This window comes from Ambystoma mexicanum, chromosome 1p (assembly GCF_040938575.1).
Source record: "Ambystoma mexicanum isolate Mex_15411 chromosome 1p, UKY_AmexF1_1, whole genome shotgun sequence".
NCBI classification, from domain to species: Eukaryota; Metazoa; Chordata; class Amphibia; order Caudata; family Ambystomatidae; genus Ambystoma; species Ambystoma mexicanum.
The window spans coordinates 1,153,582,902-1,153,607,246 of record NC_090921.1 but is presented as its reverse complement, the minus strand read 5'-3'; the positions used below and the strand labels follow the sequence as shown (position 1 = coordinate 1,153,607,246).

The 24,345-nt window shown below is 44.9% G+C and overlaps 1 protein-coding gene across 1 annotated transcript in view; it reads left to right on the top strand.

Annotated features, from left to right (window-relative positions):
- Nucleotides 1-24,345, top strand: part of LOC138450289 (B-cell receptor CD22-like) — a 267,696-nt gene that overhangs the window by 138,074 nt on the left and 105,277 nt on the right. The window contains exon 5 of the mRNA XM_069604829.1: nt 7,737-8,009. Coding sequence (XP_069460930.1) covers nt 7,737-8,009 — 273 coding nt within the window. The remainder of the gene's footprint in view (nt 1-7,736; nt 8,010-24,345) is intronic.

The window sequence follows — 24,345 nt, the reverse complement described above, 5'->3', positions numbered from 1 at the left end:
TAATAGGTAAACAACAATCACCAATGGGTGCCGGAACACTGAATAATATCTTTAATACACTAGGAATCAAGTAATGAGAACAAAGACAAATGCAGCACAGAAAATAATACTTTTGAATTGGTTTAGCACAGATAGCACTATGTGTAGAGGTTCCCCTGCAACAACCCTCTTCTCACCAATAGGCAATGTAAATTGATGGGAGGAGAGAACAGGTATTCAGGAATAACACAAATCTAACAGAATATCACTCTCACCTTCCCTCTTCAAACATAAGAGAAAAACGGAATTGACTTTTCACTGTCAGAATGCCTTTGCAATTGTCTTTGGAATTGGCTGAGCAAAAACACCAAATGTGGTCAAATACTTAAATTATAATAAATTCCTACGGGAGCCGCCTTGGATAGGTGCAAACAATCACAAGCAATGATTTAGGCAGAAGAAAACCTTTGAAATCTCAAAGTCCAAGTGGGAAATAAATTAAAGCTACTTCACTCGTGTAACATTTCTCAGAATGTCAGATTGCGGCAAACGTTTCCTTTTGCGATATTCGCTATAACGGGCCAATCGCACTGAGGTTCAGGATTATGGATAGCTAAGGATGTTAGGAACAAGTAGGAGTTGACATTTTGCTTCTATCACAAGAACTGAGGGAGGTATAGAGGTTTTAGTAAAAGATGTTTTTGTAAAATAGGCGAGTGAATGGAAAACAGAAATTCAGGTTTAAAATGACAGATAGGTTTTCTTATGCTATATTAATGACTTCAAAAAGGAGAATGCCACACAGGAAGGTAATTCACGGCCACTCATAACAATTCATGTGTGATACTCTAGTTTCCGTTTGGTTTGGGAATTACTTTTCTTAATCAATCAATAAGACGTCATGGTTTAATAACACAGATGAGAGAAAGGTCAGCACCAGGATAGTTCTAGCAATACCATGGTTCTGATGTAAAGATGAGATGGGTTTGAGATTGGGATAATACAATGCAGATATATTATGGGTCACTGTTCTCCCTATTGACACTCAAAGAATAAGTTATTAAATTGGACCGTCAGTTCTGATCATGGATTGGTCTGCCAAGGAAGGACAGCACATCCGGCGCGGGACTGGATCAACTAGGCCAGTCACCAGATTGCACAGGATCTGCACTTCTTGTTTGTGGGTATTTCAATCAGCTGGATAGCGAGTTCCTCAGGCAAGCATTGTGGTAACCAGCCAGAGAGTTTCAGGATGCTAGTTAAAAAGGCCTTCTCACACCTCAGCGCTTCACTGGGTTGCAAGAATAAGTTTGAGGATTTAGGCCTTGCTGAAATCAATAGTTCTCTAGTGCTGGCAAGTGTCTTGGCATCTGGATCTGGAAGGATGTTAAAGCTGGATGTAGAAGGCTGAATCAGGAAAGTGAGTGGATCAGTGAGCTCTTATGTGTTGTCAGCTGTCTCTATTTATCCTTTAAAATGCCATCACAAAATGGGTGTATGAATCGGCTTACTAAGCTTTCCCCTGTGAGCTGGGATTGGATCATATCCTCATCTCCGCCTTGCAACTGAGTGATTGGATCAAGGCCGGATGATGTCACATTTATGGTTTAGCTTTACAGTCCTTAGAAACCTCCCTTTAGCTACTGGTCTCAAAATCGGATTTTATCCTAAATGCATACTTCTACATTGTTCACTTCTACAAAAATCCACCACAAAGATAGCATATATTATGTAGTATCTGCTGCTCAAAATCCTGCCGCTGTGGGGTCTTGTTTCACCTTTCTACAGAATGTTGTCCTTTTCGCTATGAACACAATTTCCAAACTTTCTGCAACTTTTCACAAATGTGTGTGTTTACCATGGGGATGTGTGTGTAAAGTTTCATAATTTTAGCGTTAACACAGTTCACATAAAATCACATATATTGCCATTCCTGTCCAGAATATGTTACACAGTTCTACCACCTCTTCGAAATGTGCAGCCAAGAATTAGACTTACAAATCTGTCCTTTTTATATTTTCCTCACTTTGAATCACAATTTATGAGTCTTTAAAAATTGTTCACTGTTCATGCTTAACAGCAAATGGTCCTGCCCCCTTGTCTCTCCCTGCAGTCCAGGAGCAGCCCTCTTGCTTGGGGATTTCCTTGCAGGAGCAGTTTACAACCCCTTTCACGCCTCCGTTTCCTGGGCTGAAGCTCTGCCATTGTTCATTCTCTTTCTGTAGACAAAAGTCTGGGCTAACCTACAATTATCATCTATCAGTGAGTATCTGCTGAGTGGAAGGCCTTCCTCATGGGTGGAAAAAACTGTTTTTCAACTTCTGGCAGGTCAGCCAGACTAATTTATTCTTAATTCCTTCAAGTCCGACAGAAACCAAACGTGTTGCATCAAGCATAAATACATTACTTTCTTAGCTTTAAATCTGTGGGATCAAAACACAACTGAGATCTGTATTCCTTTTAGCAACAATCCTTTTATGTTTGCTAACCCGACAGACTTTTAGTTTAGATATTTTGAAGTTTCATCAGCAGCTCATCTGATAGCTGTCATTCACAGGTAGCCAGGTGTACTGCACCCAGATTTTGATCGGAGCTCTCAGTTTACAGACAATTCAGTTTGTCTGAGGAAATGTTTTGCTCTTTACACTTTATGACATTGTACTTCGCCATGCTTCCTTAGAATGTCAGTGCCAAGCAAGATTTTGAATGTTGAGAAGTGTTCTGCATAGGCATTTTGGAGTTTTTAGCAGCAAAATAAATGTGATTTACAGGCACATTTTTGAGTTTCATTTGCAAAGCGCTGCTTCTCTCTCTGCACTCTGTTTGCTGGTCATGGAGCCCACAGGCACATTTTCTGTAGTGTGTGCTCTATCCCACCCCACATGCACCATGGGTGACAGGTTGTGCATCCATCTTTTTGTGTTTGAGAACGCGGTTTTTGTAGGTTTTTGGTGCACACCAGAGTTTTGCTGCCATTGTTGCTGTTCCTTGCACCATAACTATCAAAGTGATGCCGCATAAAATGGCGGAGTGGGTCAATACATCCCACATACCACAGCACTTGTGTGTCAACATTGCATGCTGTTTATTAACACATATTTGATACTTTGATCCTTGTGGAGATGAACAATTGTGTGGTAGTTGGTATCTCACTCACGGTCGCAACATTAACAAAAATATAGGTTGTGCATGTCCCCTAACATGTTACTGCATGACAACCAGTCTCTGCATTGGTTTTCAGGGCATTGGACTGCATTTGGGTTGTGGCAAGCCGAGCGGATTTGCCAAGCGTCTGATGCCTGGCATTAACCATTGCTGCAAATGTGGCACTAGATCCTTTTCTGTGATGTGCATGGTGTGCACGGTGCATGTGTGAATGTCTCCTCCATTGGTCTGCTGGGGTGTTTGGTGTAAGGGTGGTCCTTCAGCTGTTCTGTGGGGGAAGCACTTCCCTGGTGATTTAATGGGTAGTCTGTATCCCAAGGTTGTTGTATTGGCTGGTGCAGAAAGGTTTTTCTTTTTGTTATCTTAACCGCATGTCAGACGGCCTCTCTGATGATACACTTGTAGTGGAGTGCACGTGGCTTTGGCCTGTGCAAGTTCTCTCCTACCCCCCACCTTTGCTCGCTCCCTCTGTGCAGGTGAAAAGCTGTTGTGCAGCTGGTCTCCTTACTGCTGCAGTGCGGTGGTCTCCTCTCTCAGGGCTCTTCCTCTCATTGCTGTAGTGGGCATCTAGTGTCTCATGGGCTCCACTTCCTTCCCCTTCTTGTGCTGGGCAGTTTAGGGATGTGGCTGCTTATTTGGGTTGGTGTCTGGGTCTGTCCCCCTTGCCAACTCAGCAGACCTCCTTACCGCTACAGTGGTTTGTAGCCGGTGCCTCCTCCTCACGCTTAGCAGCTCCCATGGTCTGGTGGCTGGTCTCCTCCTCCCTTTGGTTGTTGGAGCAGTGGGTCCTTTCCTGCTGGCGTGAGGGCTTGCTGCTCCCCCTCTGGCCCACCCCCAGGCTCCGTTTTTCTGAGGTCTTGCCACTTCCCCTCTGGTCCACCTCCAGGCCCTTTTCTTCTGTGAAGGCTTGCTGCTTCCCCTCTGGTCCACCTCCAGGCCCCGTTCTTCTGTGAGGGCTTGCTGCTCCCCCTCTGGTCCATTTCTCACGTGTCGGTAGCGGTCGCCTGCCTTTTGCACAGCGTAGTTCGTGTTTCGTCGTCGCCAGTTGTTGTGTTCTAGTTGGCCTCCATTTGGTGAGGTCTCACACCTCAAGGCCCTGCACCCCAATCCCCAGGAACACACAGAGACAAGGGAATCTCCAACTTTCTTTATTTCCCCTTACAGGCAAAGTGTCCCGGGCTCTACAAGCCCATCCTCCCGTGCTCTCTGGCTACCCCTCTCTTCCCTTAAGGTGGCTCTCCTCTTAAGGTGGGCTGGTCCCGTTGACTGCCACAACATGATGCAGTGGATGCCAAGGGCCAATTAGCTAATGAGAGGAGTAGACGGATTTGTGATTCAGTTCTGGAAATCATGTGTCAATGGTTTATGCATGCTAAGAAACATTCTATGGCTCTCAGGTGGATTCAGACTCATGGTACGGGGAGGGGGGGCAGCTGCATGAATTGCCATTGGTGTTCCTGTCACCCCTATCCTCTCTGCCAGTCAGAGATATGTTAACTTACTGGGGCCTCTGAATTTTGTGCCCGTTGTAAGGCTTTTTTTTATATTTCATTGAACTTCCATGAAAAAGGCTTATTCCATGCACCTACATGATTGGAGGCTTGTAGCATATTCTGTAATATGAGGTGAGGATGATGCAGAGTTACCCGGGAGCGGAACATTTACAGGAATTGGTTAGCGTTCCTGTTATATAGTGACTGTCTGTGTTGATCTGCCATATGTGAGTGTGTGATGTCATATGGAATGTTGTTGGGTGAATGATGGAATGCTGATCTGAGGGTTCCGTACTGAGTCAGGCAGTTAGAGCTCCCCTGCCTGGGTGATGGGGCCAGTGCTGATTATACTCCATACTCCTGTATTTACTTCCATGTAACTGTAACTGAAGTGTCTTGAATAAACCTAATATATGACCTAAGTTAAGCCTGCAAGTCACTTCGCAACAGTTCCGACTGCAGTATGCTGAAATCACACATTTAAAAATATGTATTTTGAGGATGTATTTTGAGGATGTTGTTGAAATGTTTAATTTATCTTAATGGAGATGTGAAATAGTTCTTTGAACTAACAGCACATTATATTAAATGAATTAATGTGTACATATAGGAATGTTGACACCCATATGTGAGCGTACGCCACACATTTTAAATAGGCCAGATGAGCGACCCTACTGTGATTCAGGTCCTGTTCCTCCCTTACTTTTAACCTGAATGCCACGGTGGGTGCAGGGCATGTGACAAAGATGTACTTAGAATCTTTGGGCAATACACATTTTCTACATTGTGAGTGGCATGACCCCCACGGCACCCCCCTCACACCAATATATGCATACACTAATAATCACTTAAGTGTGTTTTGGGTATAGGTAGGTGCTGGGCAGAGGACTTTTTTTTACTCACCAAGGTCTGTGGATACTCCAGCTCTGACCTCATCTGTTCCTGCTCTGCTGATTCTATGTACACCAATCTCAGAGGGGGACTCTCCGCCCATGATCTGGGAACTAGTGGTGCAACACATCCTCCACCTGTGGCGTCCCACTGTACACCACATATATGCGGGGGGTGACCCCCACAATCCTGCTTATTACTATTATATCACATACCCCGCACATATGTATCTGCTGTAAAGGGGGTCAACAAAAAAAGAAGTCAGAATTTCGGCCGTCGGAATTATGAGGGCGACATTATGGGCCATTACCTGCACAGTGGGTGGAGACAGCCACAGCGTAGTTGTTGTCCTTGCAGAGTTAGGCGGACTGTGCTAGGATAACCTTGTCTGTAAGCACTTCTGGCTCATTTTCGGTATATTTTGGTTGTGCAGACTTCCATCACCCCCAAAATCTCCTCCGCTGTTTCCCTGGTCACTGGTGCTGTGGGGGTGACTAGCAAAAGGTGTGGATTCAGTTACAAAATATGGCCGCTCCAATGCTTCTGCTTCTACTTGTATGCAGAAGAGGATTTTTAATAGTTCACATGTAGTACTATTTTTCCCTGATTATCGCATACATTGTTTTCTACTTTTCCTAGTTGTAACGTAACCCTCATCACAGCAGTTATATCGTAATTGGTATTCTTGAAAGTCTATGTGCGGGAATGGAATTCTCATATGAAGAGAGAAAACGCAGTTTACAACCTTTTCAAAATCTTTTTAAAATGGATCCCAAAGAGTTGCAGTGATTGGAAGATTTATGCGATTGGGTGACTCTGCAAACAGATTTGGCATTTACTTACCAGAACGTTTTGGGGCAATTCGAAGAAGAAACATCTTAGAAAGATCAGAAGGATTCTATAGTTTTCTGCAATGTTCCTTGTCGCATTCTCATATTCGCGCTTTGAAAGCACTTGGTCGCAGGGGTGGACTGGGAACCAATAGAGGCCCTGGAAATAATTTTCAAAGTGGCCCCATATTATACATTTTAAGCAAGCCCAACGCTTTTCCTATGAGAAAATGTGGAAATAAAATAGGTTACCACACAGAAGAGGCCCAGGGTGCAGAAGCCTACCGGGAAATCTCCAGAGTTCCCTATGGGTCCGTCCACCCCTGCTTGGTCGGCCAGAAAGAATTATACTAAATGAAAATAAAACATAAAATAAAATATGATGAAGAGAACATCTTTCATCCCAAAAATAGGAAAGGCACAATTAACCTGGTGTTTATGTTTAAGGTTCCCGGTTTTCTGGTATCTATTTGTGCACCATTTCCATCTTTATTTATGATATGATATGATAGTTTATTTATATAGCGCCTATACACAATGTGTTTCAAAGCGCTTCAAGGCAAGGGATGGAACAAGGGAAAATACAATTAGATTCTTACAGGCCATGAACAGTAAGTATGTGAAATTAACTATCGTACTCGGCCTGGCGACATTTCCGATAGTGCAAGCGCTACGACAACGATAGGAAGGGAATGGGAAATAGACAGGCGACTACCGTACTAGGCCTGACGACATTCCTGGTAGAGCCGGAATATACAAAAGGTGAGGGAGAGGGGATATCCACATCTATGTTTTGGTCATTTTTTCTGTATTTATCTATCCATTTATTTTTTGAAATGTCAAAAAATAAGCCGTAGCTATTATTTGTCCATATGTATTTACATGGAAAAAAAAACACATTAGCATTTGGATAACTGTAATGGGAAACTCCTGGAGCGGTATTCTTGAACAACAAGTCAAGGGATACATAGCTGCATATATTTACACATCTTAAAAAGGAATTACAGCCCTATTTATGATATACTAGCCAGTGCAGAAATTACCATATTTTCCATGCTGTACTTAAGACACAAGATAATGTAATACTGCCAATTACATTGGTCATGTGTCTTATCTCCAATAGCTTGAAAAGATAGCATTATACAGCAGATTAAACAAGATGCCTTATTAAAGAAAGCAAACTCTGAGCCAATGTATGTGTTTCATATAAGAATGTTTTTAGTGCAATGCGCTGGAAGGCAACATGCCATACAAAGGCCATGACTTGCATACATATGTAAGGTAAGCCACACATGGCTGGTGTGGTTTCTAGATCTGTAGAGCTGCATTTCCTTCCTGCAGGAATATTGTCCTTTCTCTTTGTCTTTTTTTTTTTCAGACAAACCCAGGGGGACACACGTAGTCCTTTCATCATCAACCAAGAATCAGATGAGAATAGGAGAGACTCTGATATTGTCGTGCGAGGTTAATTCCAGTAACCCAGCAGTCTCCCAATACATCTGGCTCAAAAATGGCGTTGAGATGTTCAACCAATCACAGTCAAGCTTCTGGATGGAAAACGTGGCCACTGCAGATTCAGGGAGCTACGCCTGTGCAGCTCGAAATGCGATTGGCCAGTCTCTCTCTTCTTCTGTTATCATCAGTGTGACTGGTAAGTGCCGTGTGGTCGCTTACAGTGTGGCATTTCCTACATTTTCATCAGTTTGATTATGCGCATTTATGTTGGTGGTGTGTTTGAGAGTTGACCCAGTGCATGACTGCAGGAACACATCTGCACATGGCCAGATCCTGTGGCAAGTCTTACCCTGGGAGTCTGGGTAACATTCAAACTACGGTAATGTGTATAGCATACTATGACGACTGAATACTGAAGTGCATAATGATAGTGATAGAGAGCTCTTATTGGAACGACTTTGCACCACCTAATAGCCCAAACACCTAAATCAAATACGAGGTAGGGTGTCATGGCCAAGGTTTCTCTTCACAGAACAAATAGCAATACTGGCCTGGCTCAGTAGCCTCTTTACCTCCACAGTGGGTCTGTGAGCTACTGGGCATGGCCTTTCTATAGCCAACACTGTCCAGGGCATGACAAAGACTATGCCCCAGGCACCTCGGAAGCATGCAAAGTAGCACCTGTGGCAACTTTACTGCAAGCCAATGGACCTGCTTTGTGAGTAAAGTCGCCACTGGCCCTGCCCCTGGCCCTACTTAGCCACACAAAATAGGCACTGGGCCTGGCCTGCAACCAGGCAATTGGCCCCTTTTCACTATAGAGGTTTGGCGGGCCTCTGGTCGCCCTGCTAAAGGCATAGCCTTCAGCCTGCCAAATAAACCACTAAGCCACCCAAAGTAGAACGTGAGCTTGCCATGTTACCCCGCCCATTGGCTACTTTAGCGTGATAGTAGACCCACATATATGTTATATATCAGTCAGCATGCACTACACAGTATCCATGCATTGTTTTGAAAACATAGTTTCGAATGGCAAAGTTTCGATAAAAAATGCATCGAAAAAATGCATTTTTTTGTAGGGAAAGTTTTTTTTTAATACTAAAATGGGTGTTAAGGGTTAAAAAAACAGGGGTTGGTGGGGCGACCCCCACATTAAAAAAATTAAAAAAGAAATGCACTTTTTCGATGCATTTATTTCGAAAATTTGCCATTCGAAACTTTGGCATTCGAAACAATCACTAGGAACCCACTACACATACACCCATAGGATATGTTTATCCTTCCTTGATTCCTTCCTGGACACCAGGAACAATACATTTCTGGATCCCTGTTGGGAGTGCAGTCCATTCCAAAGTACTTTGACAAGAAGCTGAAGGCAGGCGCTATGCAAGGCAGAGGAATGTTCTGCTCCCTAAACATCAAATGGGCACATTGAGGTAGAGCTGCTGGTCTATGGTCTGATTGGTGGCTGCACTGAAGGTAAAGGAGCAGTGGTTATGTGACAGCCAGGTTCCCTGGAACCCTTGGGTGGGAGTGCATCAGAAGTAATCACCATGTACAACAGACCCTAGATTGGGACTCCTAGCAACCTGAAAAAGTCAAGGCAGCCTGGAATCCCGATTCACCACTTCAAGACACATTTGAACTGCTTTGATCTTGTTCTGTGGCTTCAAACAGTCACAGGACCTGCAGTGCTGCTTTTGGCATACTCTGCATCTTCGAATGGCTGTTTGCATCTTTGAACAGGTTCACTGCTGCAAGAAAACCAACCACAGCACTAGCCGTCGTCTCAACTCAGAATACTGGCTCACTGATGTGGATGTGTTAGACTCACTTCACGTTCAAGCACCATGATGAACCAACAGCACCTTGCTTCAACAGGAATTTAATAATTATTGAAACTGCTGGAAGCCATCATCCTACATGCCGAATCACTGTGCTTAGAGAGGCTCAGCTTCACCTCACTGATGATGCCCAACAAGGCTGAAACACGTGTATGGGGTTGCTGGTGGTACTCTTGTTCAGAGAGGAATTGCCATAGCATTTCGCTGCTGGACTGCCAATGTGGGCAGGACAAAGACTGATATGCAAATGGATATTTCCCATCTGTGAAAGGTACATTGAGCAAAAAGCAGATGGCTGCGAACTCTCAATGTGGTTAACAACCACTGAACTGGTTATCATGCCTTGTTCTTCCGAGAGAGGGGCGCCTACTACCTTTGTTGAATTTGTACATGCCGAATCGACCACCAATCAGAACATGTTGGACTCTTCGAGCTGCATCGAATGCCAACTCGAACTGCACTAAGCCCAGTTTCAATACCGACGTGCTATCTGGATCAACGTGATGTTCCACATCTCTAACCTGGTTCGACGGCAACAAAAGTACAGAGAAGCCTAGTCCGCTATCAAACCAACCAACCACAAGATACTGTTGATATGATCTGTCCAAATGGTCCACTTTTGGGACCATCGTGACTTATAAAACCTACTTTTAATCCTTTCCTTGAAAAACATATCCTTAAACACTGACATCGTTGCAATTGCTTGCCGGATCACCCCAGCTCAAGTACTCAGAGTGCCATTCTTTACTAGTTCTACATATTCTGTGTTCTTTCCACAGGGGAGGGATTATATTGGTGTATTTTCTAGTTAGTTATGTGCTGTTTTATTGTTTAAAGTATATATATATATATATATATATATATACATATATATATATATATATATATATATATATATTGATTGGACTTTATTTTATTTTGGAGTCTTTGTACAATTGTGCCTAGGCTGCTACTGTTATCAATTGACACCCCTCATGAGAGTGTAGTGTGCACTCGGCCCATGTTAGCACAAAAGGTGAAGAATTTATCCCTGTCAGGCTGTGCCTATTTTACCCTTATGAATGGGCTCCCTGCGGGTTCAGTCGTAGTGTGGGGCCTAGTAGGTGGTTTAGGCGGTTTCCACCCCTGTGCTCCTGCAGAGCAGTAGTCATTTTGTCACAGTAATCCCATTTGTAAGATATGCATGATCATATATTGGCTGTCACTTGTACTATGACTCTTTAGGGCGGTGGTCGCTGCCAAGTTGTGCTAAAGCTTTACTGTGGTCTTCAAATGACCCTACGTTCAAATAAATGCACCTCTGCTGCGATACCTTCAGGAAGCCTCAACATTTTCTCTTACCACTAGCCCTGGGCTAGTGATAATAAACTCATTGTGAGTACAACATGGTGAACTGTGTGTAAGCATAGTTCTGAGAGAGGAGGGTGAGTGTAGATTTTTCTAGTAGTTGTAACTTGAACATTTTAACGCTGATGCCAGGGTGGACACCTTTATCACTTTGAAACTTTGCAGATTATATGTGGCCTATTAACTTTAACCTCTGTGTTGTCATGGAAGAAAGACTGCATGTAGTTCATAAAGTTGTCATTGGGGACATTCAGCAGAGGCCATTTCGTTAAGCAGGTCGGTTGGTGTTTCACAATGCCTTCCTTACTACTGAGATACTGGCTTTTTAGGGTGCTTGAGCTCTTTGGACCTCTTCTTCAGTAGATGTTTTAACACTTTAGTAGATAATAGATGTTGTCATTTGGGCACAGAATCAGCATTACTGAGAAGGCAACTCATCCTGCGGTTCTTTTATATCTGATCTGGAGGAGGGTGCTGTTGTGTATTTAGTGTGTGTTTTATTTAATCCTGGAAGAGTATATAAAGGTTCCGCTGAGGATTGTAATTGTCTTCCCAGCTTCACTAGCTGGTAGCTTGAGCTATTTTGTTATGAATTTTATTTTATTAAGTGACAGTAATTAATACCTAGCTAATAGCTTACAAAACCTTATATTACTGGACACCGGACACAAGCCCATCATGTCTCCTCTTACCTTCCCCTACCACTTACCCATGTTCTCCCCAGGCATACTTCTATACATATGGAACTCTTAGCACCAATAATCCTATTAGCTGGCTTTCACTTCATATAGGGATCGTTTCTTACAAACTAATCTGTTGAAAGCCTCCAAACTACTAGTGTCTGCTTGAGCACCCCTCAAGTTCATCATGCAACCACTCAACATCTAACTATATCTAGTACCATGCCTAGTAGGTTCTTGATACTGTATTCACAATAAAACTCTTCTCTAAACAGATCTTTACTCTCCTGACTCCTACACTCAGGCTTACCAATAACTTACTTGGACAACCATATCCGCTCCCACTCATCTTAACTGTTTTTCCTCTCTGATTGTGGTTATTTTATTGTCTAATTTGTCTTTCATATCACCTCCCCCCAACACCCTGCTTCTGTTCTACAAACTAATGTCTGGTGAAACCCTAGCAGGGTCACAATATTCCACTTTTTGGAAAAGGCCAGGCGCCATAAGGCCAGTATTGTGGTGATGGGCACAGTATACATATTAAATCACATTACATGCAAGCTCAATGGGGTGTTTACATTCCAGATAAAACTCCTGGTGCAGTGGACACCTCTCTATATGTCAATAATGACCTAAATAAGATCATTGCACCACAGCTTGTCAATCAACCCCCCACCCAACCCACATGTAATCCCTAAAAGATGACTAGAGGATGTGGGGCCACAATTAATAAGGCAGAAGTCTATAGTTAAAGCAATCAAAAACTTTGGGTTGGACATTAAAATCATGTCTTAGAATGTCACTGAGATCCCCCAGAAACTCGGGGACCCCGATTTCAAAGCCTTTATCTCAACCTCTGAGATAATTGCACTGCAGGAAGCCTGGACGCTGGAACCCTGGAACCCAGGAACCCAAGTGGCTATGTCAACCTTTACAAGAAGACAGAAAAGGGGCCAGGGAAGGTGGGGGGCTACAGATCCCATGCAGGACAGCGGCCCGTAGACATGCTGTCGAACTCCATGTCAACACCAAACATGCAATGGCAGTAGACAACTTTCTTTTAAATGATAAAAGCCGCAGGCCCCTATTCTTAACTTGGCGCAGTGACGGTGCTAAACAGCACGAATCACAGTGCCAAAAGAATCGCCCAGGCTCCACTAGTATTCTCAAGTGGGCCTGGGCGTCCTCGTGGTGCACGACAGTGCTCTGTGTGGATTGCACCTGTTTTTAGTTCTGACGGGCGCAATCCAATCTCGGCAGCATTTTTGTAAAATAACGACATATTTGTTGTTTTACAAAAAATGCTGCCGAGAACACAGATGAACACGTTCCTATACACCAAAGTGAGCAGCTTCAACATTGCAGGATGTTGAAGCTGCTTATTTTGGTCTATAGGAAAGTGTTCATATACATCTGCACGGTATATATGAATACTTTCATTTAAAGCTAGCAGCTGCTCACTTTGGTGTAAATGAAAGTGTTCATATATACCCGTGCAGTGTATATGAACACTTTAATTTACACCAAATCGAGCAGCTTCAACCTTGCAGTATGCAACGTTGAAGCTGCTAGGTTTGGTGTAAATGAAAGTGTTCATATACACCCGTGTGTTGTATATGAACACTTTCATTTACACCAAACAAAGCTGCTTGTGGCACTCCTCCAGTTTAACGGCACCAAAAGGGTACCGTGTATGTGTGCTAGTTTAGTGCACATATTAAACTGGCGGAGTGCCACATGAATAGGCTTCCAAAAAGCCAGTTCCAACCCATCCCAGCAACCGCCACATGTATTCCGAAAGTGGCGCATTCCTTCCGACTTCGGAGGAATGCGCCACCTTCAGAATAGGCCTTAAGTACCGAAAAGGTTGTTAAGCCTTTTAACGTCCTTTTTGGTACTTAACACCTGGATGAGAATAGGGCCCTCAGGGCCCGATTCTCATCATGGCGCAGTGAGGGTGCTAAATAGCACGACTCACTGCGCCATTTCTTGACACCCAGGCACCACTGCTATTCTCATGTGGGCCTGGGCATCTTCGCAAAGCACGACAGTGCTTTCCCTGTAATCCGCCTGTTTCTAGTGGAAACAGGCGGATTGCAGAATCTCAGCAGCATTTTTGTTAAATAACGAGGGAATTGTTATTTCAGGAAAATGCTGCCAAGATGAAAACAAAGCACGTGCTGTTTGGGTGTGCAGATCGTGAAAGGTGGGTCCTGCACTGAACTTATTTATCTTTGTTTGCAGACGAGTGCATACTGCCATCCATAGTAGAACCATGGATGGCAGTATGCACTCTTATGCAAACTAAGATGCAGTGCAGGACCCACCTGTCACCATCTGCAGACCCAAACAGTTGTGTGCTTCTTGTGGCACTACTTCTGTCCATGTGCTTCTTGTGGCACTCCTCCTGTACGACACCAGTTTGGTACCGTACTTTGGCGCCAATTTCAGGCAGTTCTGAAATTGGAGGAGTGCCACAAGAATACCCATGCAAAAGGAGAGATAACGAAAGTGCTGGTTGCTAGGTCGGTTTTCAGCCCTTCCTAGCAACCGGCACCCATATTCCAAAAGTGCGACTTCGGAAGATTGTGCCACCTTCAGAATAGGTTGTAATTACCGAAAATGTCGTTAGCACTTTTTACGACATTTTCGATAATTAACACCAACTTGAGATCCGGGCCCTCAGAGTCATAAATGCATACGTCAATTGCAACACAATGACAAGCGCATTTCGAAAGTCAGTAATGTCCACCAAGCAAAGTTCGGAGGCACAGTATCCTATGGAACAGAGATCCTGGGCTTGGAGAAGAACTTTACCAGAGTTGGCATATGTGAGCACCAATTCTGGTTACTATACCTCCCGGTAAACTTCCGGAAAGCTGCCCTGCTTGCCAACGTTTGTTTTTGTAGTCAGCCAGGTATGCAATAAAAAGAATCACATCACAGAATAATGAGCTAATGGACTTGGCATAGTGAGAAGGATTTGTCCAAGATTTAGTATCCACCTATCAGAACCAGCTGGCAAACGATCTGAGATCACTGGGTCTAGGACATATACTGGGCCCACTCCACTGCCCCGTTGACACATATAGCCTGATGATAAACAGGTTAAAAACCTCCCAATTGGCAAGAACAAGAAGTATTGACGAAGAGGGGCTGGAGCAACTAGCTCCTTTAGGCTGGACGGACATTTATGAATTGGGGAGAGTGCATCAACCTTACCTATCAACATTGGCATATCCACAATTAAGCTGCTTTTTTGCACAAGCCAGAGCAGACGTTCTCCCGCTGGTGAATATTTTGAAGAAATTGTACAACTATACCAGTCCAAAGTACAAAATGTGTGGGGAAGAGGACGAACATGTGCAACACTTCCTTGTCATATGCCAGTCATATGACCACCTGTCATGATTCCTGCCCTTCTTGTCCCCAGCCCTCCAAGATGTCAGGCTGGAGCCAGGCCACAATCACCTACATGGCCCTCAAGGGCCTCTCCATCCCTCCAAAAACTCACTTGGAGTCAGACTTGGCGCTTGTGGCACCAGACTCATTCACTCCCATAGGATAACATTGGGGATTGGACTTGTCATGCATTGATGGGGACAAGATGGATGCCCCCACATATTTCGGTTCCCAGAACTGCATGTGCGGTCTAGTCTTTTGGGTGTGGTTCAGCCCAGAGGCACCTGGGATACCCAGAGACTATTTAAGCCACACCCAGGCTGAGAAGCATGCTTTGCATTTTCTGCACCTGCAGCGTGACACTCGCCTTGTTCGGATCGGTCTCCAGTGGGCCTGCATCTTTCTTCTGTGCTCAGCTCCTGCAAGAACAAGAACACCGTTAGGAACAGCCTTACCTTGCAGACCTTCTGCCCATCATTCAACGCTCCTTCTGTTCTGCGGGCATCTTCGGCGGTGTCATTCCCATCCCGGCACGCCACTTCCTAATGAAGAGGAAAAGAACAGAGTAAAGGCATTAGCAAGCATTTTACAGCTCTTCGCTTATTTTTTTCAAATACAGTACAAGCTTCAAACGCTTACCTGAATCCCAGCCGCTCTGGGGAACTGTGTCTCCGGAACTTCTCATCCATCTGCGAGGGGGAAAATACACTCCAGGTTAGAGTGGAAACATATAAAGCTGCCTGTAAGTGACTTCAATCCAGCAATCCAACTAAGTCAATGCCTAGTCTGGGATGCCCAATGGAAGCCCTTATTAATATATTTTTATGTCAAAGTTCTTAAATCTGAATGATGAACCCTTACATCACACTCCTCTCTTTGAATCCCCCTGACCTCACTGAGCCAAGAAGTAGGTTTGTTTTGCAATTTAAAAGATTTATTTGAAGAATTAAACAATATATATATATATATATATATATATATATATATATATATATATATATATATATATAACACTTGTATGAATAAATTCATATTTGATAGCACACTTATGAATATAGTAGTGATCAACAATGGGTAATATTACAATAGCACACTCTCTTTAATCACTGAGGAGTTGGAATAGGAAGGATAAGGTAGCAGAGAATACTTTTATGGTTCAAGGAAAGGCAATAGAGGGAAAGAATGCAACACAGAAATAAACTTGAAATGGTTTCAACAAGAGATAATATGATAACTTTTTCCCTTGTGACAACTCACTCCCCCCCTATGCAATATGAAGAGATGGAAAAAAGAGCACACAGGTTTCAGGAATACAATCACGAATGCAATTCAATTCCAGTTCCCCCCAGCAAGCTTAGAGAAACAGGTATGATTTTAAAAGACAGGTCAACATGCTTTTAAATGTGGTTGCAATGGATGGGAAAATATGCTAAAATGCTTTTAATTCACTAAGAGATATTCTGGATGAGTGATAGTTACTTTGGATTAGTTCAGGTCAACACTAGCAATGATTCATGAATGATTATCAACTTGAAAACGAAATTCAGCAGTGGAAAGCAAGAGACAGCTATTTTGACAGAAAATGAAATGGAGTTAAATTGCAATTCGCTGCACTTTTTCCGCATGCTTAAATCGCAATATACGGAAAAACTATAAGGAACTGGAATGTCGTTTTGGGTTTTCGCTTCTAGGACGTGCGGTCCTAAAGTTACGGATGTTTTTGTGAAGGTAGATTTTCAGAAATAAAGTCAAGATTTCAGAATGACAGATGGCGCTTTTACAGATTTGAAATCACAGGATGGACACAAAATTCTAAATGCAGTTCTGGACAGGTTGAATGGATGGGATACGATTACTTTAGACTAAGAGATGACTATGCACAGTTCTAAACTAGATACTCACCCCTAGTTTTGGAATAGAATGCGCCTCGTCAAACATCTGGTCAAGGGGTTTGGGCTGCGGTTCTCTCGCCACCGGACAGGTCTCAGGCCCTCTACGTTCTGTTTTCAGCACTGCATGGTGGTCTGCGGCCTCTGGGACGGGATCTGACTGGTTCTGGATACAGCTCTGCTTTCTGGGTCTGGAATCCTGGTTCTAGCACTGGGTTATTGGCTAGAATCAAACAGCACGGCCTGGCTGTTGAAGGTGAGAGCCCCTTGAAGTTTAGGGGTTAGAATCAGGTTGATAGATTCTGAAGCCTGCTGGGAGGAGTTCAGCTTGTGGATTAGGCCTCTGCTTCTCCAAGGTTCTAGAGTTTGGGTTCTAGAGTTTTGGTTCTGGAGTCTGTCTGGAGTCTGGGGTCTTCCGGCAGAGCGCTTCGCAAGAAATCAGTTGAAGTGGAAAGTGAGTGTGTCCTAGCCTGTCCTATGCAGTCTCTTTTTATGTGTTTTCAAAGTGGGTGTGGAGGCTGACTCTACATGCCCAACCCACTAAGGATTTGATAGGTTAGAGGATTCTGTAACGCTCACCTGGTTCCCACAGAGGCGCGGCGTCGAAGGCGCAGAACTCTGAAGATGGACAGGAAGGGCCCCTCTATTCTGGCTTCCCTGGCTTGTTGGATACCCTCCTGTGCGTGAAAAGGGAGTATTACCAACTGTGGAACAATGCTCAAGCCTCCCACTCCCTTCCAACCCTCCACGATACCTCCTCCACGATTCCCTGTGAAGCCTCACCTTAGGGTTTGGAAGGATGAGCTCTCTATCCTGCTTCTGATGCAGGGGCGCGTTGAAACCCAGTTACTTCACTGGATTGAGGATTGATGGGAGTTCAGGTAAGCTTGACTGTTCAGGTAAGGCGCTGTAAAAGTTCTGTTCAAAAGTTCAAGCTTAATAATAATGTTTGTTGACTAATGCAGCAAGCGCTATGCTTATGTCTTTTTCCCCTTAGGGGCCGGGGTTCGGTGTGCCGGAGATATGGCGCCGACCCGAAGTGAAACAGTTCTGGATGAGCGCTCAGGTAATGTCTTTGCATTCGCTCATTCAATGTCTTTGTCTTTTTTCCCCATAGGGGCCGGGGTCCGGAGATGCCAGGAAGCGGCAGGACCCGAAATGCAGTGGGAATAATCCAACAGGTAAGACTTAAAAGGAAACTGAGCTTTCCTTATTCCTTTTCTCCCTCTCACCTTTGTTCTTGTCTTTTTTCCTCTAGGCACCGGGGCGTAGCTGAATCCGGAAGATCGCTGCTGAAGATGGAAGCGCCTTGCAAAGGTGAGTAAAATGCAGCGCTGCAGCGATTGAAACAAAATGCCTTTAAAATGATGTCTTCCTTTTCAGGGCCGTTGGAGAAATGACTCCGGGATGCAGATTTAGCAGGCAAGGGCTTTTCTTCACCTATTCTCTTCCTTTCTCCCCTTGCAGGCGTGGCTGAAGTCAGGATGCAGGAGCTGACACGGTGAACGTCCAGCTGCTAGGTGCAGAACAACGCGAAGCACGTGTGGCTGTTCGGGTGGGGTTTAAATAGCCTTGGAAGAAGTTCCTGGTATGTATCCTTCCACCAATCAGGTATGTATCCTTCCCCGACCACACCCGGGTGGTGAAGTAGTCCTACAGGTAAAGTAGTCCCATTCAGGCCTCAAGAGGGCCTGGATGAAGCAGCAAGGTCTGCATCAGGTAAGTGTGCACCCAAGCACTTAAACACATATCCTCTTCTATGAGCCTGGCACCTAAGGCGCCAGGACTGGGGTCTGCTATGAGCCTGGTGCCTAAGGCGCCAGGACTGAGTCCAAAGGGCCCCGACTTGGGCCCGCTGAGACTTCCCTGGGGAAAATGATGTCTGCCTCTGGGGTTGCTGGGCCCAGCCTGGCTCCTTGGAGGTAGGCATCATGACAGTACCCCCCCTCAAGGCCCCTCCCAAGGTCTTTTCCTCCGGGGGTTTTGGTTTCTGCGGGAATCTTCGATGGAATCGTTGAATTAATCGTGGTGCGTGAACATAGTTACTGGGTTCCCAAGATCTTTCCTGAGGTCCATATCCTTTCCAATCAACAAGATAGAAGAGTTTCGACTTAACTATCTTGGAATCTAAAATGTCTTTCACTTCAAATTCTAATTATCCATCAATTTGGATAGGGCCTGGGGACTCAGACAGTCTGGTTCCAGGTTGTACTGGTTTTAGAAGAGATGCGTGAAAAACGGGATGAATCCGCATGTTGGATGGTAAATCGAGTTTAAAGGCCACTGGGTTGATAATAGCTTTGATGGGGTAAGGCCCAATGAATCTGGGATTAAAAGTTTGCTGAGCCTTGAGGGGTAGATGTTTAGTTGCTAGCCATACCTGATCTCCTACTTGGTAAGGAGGAGTTTTACCTAGGTGCAAATCAGCGTTTTCTTTATACTTTTTCTTGGCTTGCTGTAAGTGGGTTGTAGCTTCTTTGAAGGCTTGGGTTATTGTGGAATGTAGGTGGTTTACTGCAGGCATCTCCAGGGTCAGAGGTGGATCTAGGTCAGAGGTCCAAGGATGGTGACCATACAGGGTATAAAAAGGAGTCTGTCTGGTTCCAGAATGCACTGAATTGTTGTATGCATATTCTGCAATCCAAAGGATGTCTTTCCAATTTAACTCGGATTGGTGTAACATGCACCGCAGATATTGCTCGAGAGTCTGATTGGTTCTCTCGGTTTGTCCGTCGGTCTGGGGGTGGTGGCTGGTGGATAACCGCACGTCTATTTGTGCTAGTTGGCAACATTTCTTCCAAAAGTGGGAGATAAATTGACTTCCACGGTCTGAGACTAATATGGAAGGGAAACCATGTAACCGCACTATATTTTCCATAAATTCCTTGGCCAAGGTGGAAGCTGACGGCAATCCTTTTAAAGGGATAAAATGGGCCATTTTGGAGAATAGATCCACTATTACGAGAATCGTGTTGTAACCACCACAAGGAGGCAGGTCAGTTATAAAGTCCATTGACAAGGTGTGCCAAGGTGCTGGTGGAATGTCCAAAGGTTGAAGTAGGCCGGCTGGCCTTTTCTTTTGACTCTTATTTTGGGCACAGATTCCGTAAGACAACACAAATGACTTTATGTCTTTTCTCCAAGAAGGCCACCAGAAGTGGCGTTTGATCTTTTCTTCAGTTTTCGCGATACCGGGGTGTCCTTCCATTAATGATTCATGATGACGGGTAATGACAAGTTCCTGCAATTCTTTACTTGGCAGAAATAACCGCTCTTGGAAGTAGGGTAAATCATCCTTAACGGTGTAGTGAGGACCCTTTTGACTCCATTCCAGTAAGGCAGAAGAGTCAAAAAGCTGTTTTACTTGAGCTTGGATGTCCTCAATGGTTTGCAATGAAGTCAAGCCCAGAATTCTTTGTTCCGGTATGATTGGCACAGGTTCTAAACTCGAATTGGGTTCTTCCATGCCTATCCGGGATAAGGCATCTGCCTTACCATTCTTGCAGCCAGGGCGTTAAGTAATTACAAAATCAAATTCCGCAAAGAATAAAGCCCATCGGAGTTGTCGCGAAGATTGAGCTTTGGCCGTCTTTAAATACTGCAAATTTCTGTGGTCCGTAATTACGGTGATGGTGTGTCTTGCACCGAGAAGATAGTGACGCCAAGCCTTGAAAGCTGATTTAATAGCCAGTAGTTCTTTGTCGGTAATTGCGTAATTGAGTTCAGGTGGAGAGAATTTTCTGGACCAAAAGGCTACAGGGTGTAGTTGGTTAGTTTCTGGGTCTCTTTGCGACAGGACAGCTCCCATGGCCGAACTGGATGCATCGGTTTCCACGATGTAAGGGAGATCTGGGCGCTGGTGCTTCAATACAGGTGCAGAGGTGAATTTGGTTTTCAGGTCCTGAAAGGCTTGTTCAGCCTCAAGAGTCCATTCAAAGCGTTTATTTTTCTTTAGGAGAGCTGTTATGGGTTGAACAGTTCGAGAAAATTCCGGGATGAACCTTCGATAGAAATTGGCAAAGCCAAGCATGCTTTGCACTCCCTTCACAGACCTAGGAGATGGCCATTTGAGAATGGCGTCCACTTTCCACGAGTCCATTCGGATTCCTTGAGGTGTCAGGATGAATCCGAGAAACTCCACTTCTGTGGTATGAAAAACGCATTTTTCGAGCTTGGCAAATAATTTGTGCTGGCGCAATTTCTCAAGAACTGCCCTAACATGGTTTCTGTGATCAGATTCTGAGGAGGAATACACCAGGATGTCGTCAATATAAACGATGACACAAACATCGATAAGTTCCCTAAGAACATCATTCATGAAGTACTGAAAGGCGGCAGGTGCGTTGCACAAACCGAAGGGCATTACTTGATATTCGAAGAGCCCAAATTTGGTGCGGAATGCAGTCTTCCACTCGTCGCCCTCTTTTATACGTACCAGGTGGTAAGCTCCTCTGAGATCTAGCTTGGTGTACACACGAGCATCTTTTACTTGGTCGATAAGCTCAGGTATCAGGGGCAAAGGGTAATGATTCTTAATCGTTATCTGATTTAGGGCGCAGTAGTCAATACAGGCCCTAAGGTCTCCTTCCTTTTTAGGTACGAAGAACAAAGCGGAAGAGACTGGTGACTTTGATGGGCGAATGAAGCCATTGGCCAGGTATTGATCCAAATACTGGCGCAAATGCAGGTTCTCAGGTTCAGTAAGAGCATAAATCCTACTACAAGGTAGTTGTGCATTGGGTACCAAGTCGATTTGGCAATCGTAAGATCGATGGGGAGGTAAGGTGTTAGCCTGCTCTTTCTGAAAAACGTCTTGGAATTCTTGGTATTCAGATGGTAGCTGTACAGGGGTGGAAGTTACAGAGGCTAGACCCATAGCTGGATTCCTTGGGTAACAGGTTGGTTCACAATCAGGAAAAGTTATCTTCTTTGCTCGCCAGTCTATTCTCGGATTATGTGTTTCTAACCAAGGGATACCAAGAAGTACTTGAAATTGTGGGGCCTTGATCACATCAAACACGATTGCTTCCCGATGTCCGTCCTGACCCACCAGAGTGATTTCAACTGTGGAATGCGTTACAGGCCCTGAGGCTATTTCGGTTCCATCAACTGTAGTAATTACATCTTGGGTTACTTTCGGGCGGAGAGGAAGCTTAATCCTGGAAGGCAATTCACGGTCTATGTAATTTCCAATAGCTCCACTGTCTATGTATGCTTTTATAGCATGCAACTGCTGAGGCTGTTTTGGGTTCACAAGACCATTAGCATGACAAAATGCGAGGTCAAAGAGTTTGTTTTCAAGCTCGACAAGCGGACCCCTACGCTTGTCGGGCTAGGTCGTTTCCCAAACCAGGTGTCAATAACTCGTTATCAGTGGCTCCAACCACCTTCTTGGGTGGTTTAACTGGACAACTTTGAAGAAAGTGACCGGAAGTTCCGCAATACAGACAAAGTTGCATCTGTCACCTTCTCTCTCGTTCCTTCTGTGTTAATGGTCCTTTAACACTGCCAATTTGCATAGGTTCGGAAACGTCAGTACTCTTGGAGTTAACGTGGGTCTTGATAGGTACTCTGGTTTCATACTTGAGCCGATCTGCTTTTCTATTTTGAAGTCTGTGATCAAGTTGAACCACTAAGTCTATGTAGTCTGCGCAGGCCTGGGGTGGATCTACTATCTGAGCTATAACATCTTTAAGCTCTCCGCGCAGGCCTCGATGAAACAATGTGATCCTTTTATTTTCAGGCCATCCGGTTTCCACAACTAGTCTATTAAAGGTGGCGATATAGGACAAAAGATCCTGATTACCTTGTCGTAAGGATAGCAGTTTGTTGTCAAGGGCCTGTCCCTGCGAGTTTCGAGCGAACAATCTTTCCATGCTGGCCTGGAAGCCCTGGAAATCCCGGAGAATGGGATCATCCTGATTTACCAATGGAATAGACCAATCGGCAGCACAGCCACTGAGGTAAGATAGTACAAAGGCTACTTTGGTCTGGTCGTTGGGGAAGGCCCCGGGCCTGCATAAAAAGTGTAAATGGCATTGGTTCATAAAAACGGCATATTTCTTGGGATCCCCCGCAAAACGTTCCGGCGGGGCCAAAGGCATGTGTCCAGGTAGATTGATTTGTACCGGGTTATTCGAACCCATTGTTATAGAAATATCTCCGGAAACAGGTAAAGGAGTGTGCTGGCCCTGCAATAACCTTTTGGCCAGATCATCAGTTCTTTCCTTGGATAGGATTAGTTCCCTTCTGAGAGCATTAGTCTCCTGGCGGGCTGAGTGCACTTCTGCCCGTAATTCCCCTAAAAGATGGGCCAGCTGATCTGTCTCGGAAGTCTCCATAGCGCCCAGGTGGGAAATTGTGGTAAGGATTCGCGTTCTGTAACGCTCACCTGGTTCCCACGGAGGCGCGGCGTCGAAGGCGCAGAACTCTGAAGATGGACAGGAAGGGACCCTCTATTCTGGCTTCCCTGGCTCGTTGGATACCCTCCTGTGCGTGAAAAGGGAGTATTACCAACTGTGGAACAATGCTCAAGCCTCCCACTCCCTTCCAACCCTCCACGATACCTCCTCCACGATTCCCCGTGAAGCCTCACCTTAGGGTTTGGAAGGATGAGCTCTCCATCCTGCTTCTGATGCAGGGGCGCGTTGAAACCCAGTTACTTCACTGGATTGAGGATTGATGGGAGTTCAGGTAAGCTTGACTGTTCAGGTAAGGCGCTGTAAAAGTTCTGTTCAAAAGTTCAAGCTTAATAATAATGTTCGTTGACTAATGCAGCAAGCGCTATGCTTATGTCTTTTTCCCCTTAGGGGCCGGGGTTCGGTGTGCCGGAGATATGGCGCCGACCCGAAGTGAAACAGTTCTGGATGAGCGCTCAGGTAATGTCTTTGCATTCGCTCATTCAATGTCTTTGTCTTTTTTCCCCATAGGGGCCGGGGTCCGGAGATGCCAGGAAGCGGCAGGACCCGAAATGCAGTGGGAATAATCCAACAGGTAAGACTTAAAAGGAAACTGAGCTTTCCTTATTCCTTTTCTCCCTCTCACCTTTGTTCTTGTCTTTTTTCCTCTAGGCGCCGGGGCGTAGCTGAATCCGGAAGATCGCTGCTGAAGATGGAAGCGCCTTGCAAAGGTGAGTAAAATGCAGCGCTGCAGCGATCGAAACAAAATGCCTTTAAAATGATGTCTTCCTTTTCAGGGCCGTTGGAGAAATGACTCTGGGATGCAGATTTAGCAGGTAAGGGCTTTTCTTCTCCTATTCTCTTCCTTTCTCCCCTTGCAGGTGTTCCAGGATGCTGGCAGGCATGGCTGAAGTCAGGATGCAGGAGCTGACACGGTGAGCGTCCAGCTGCTAGGTGCAGAACAACGCG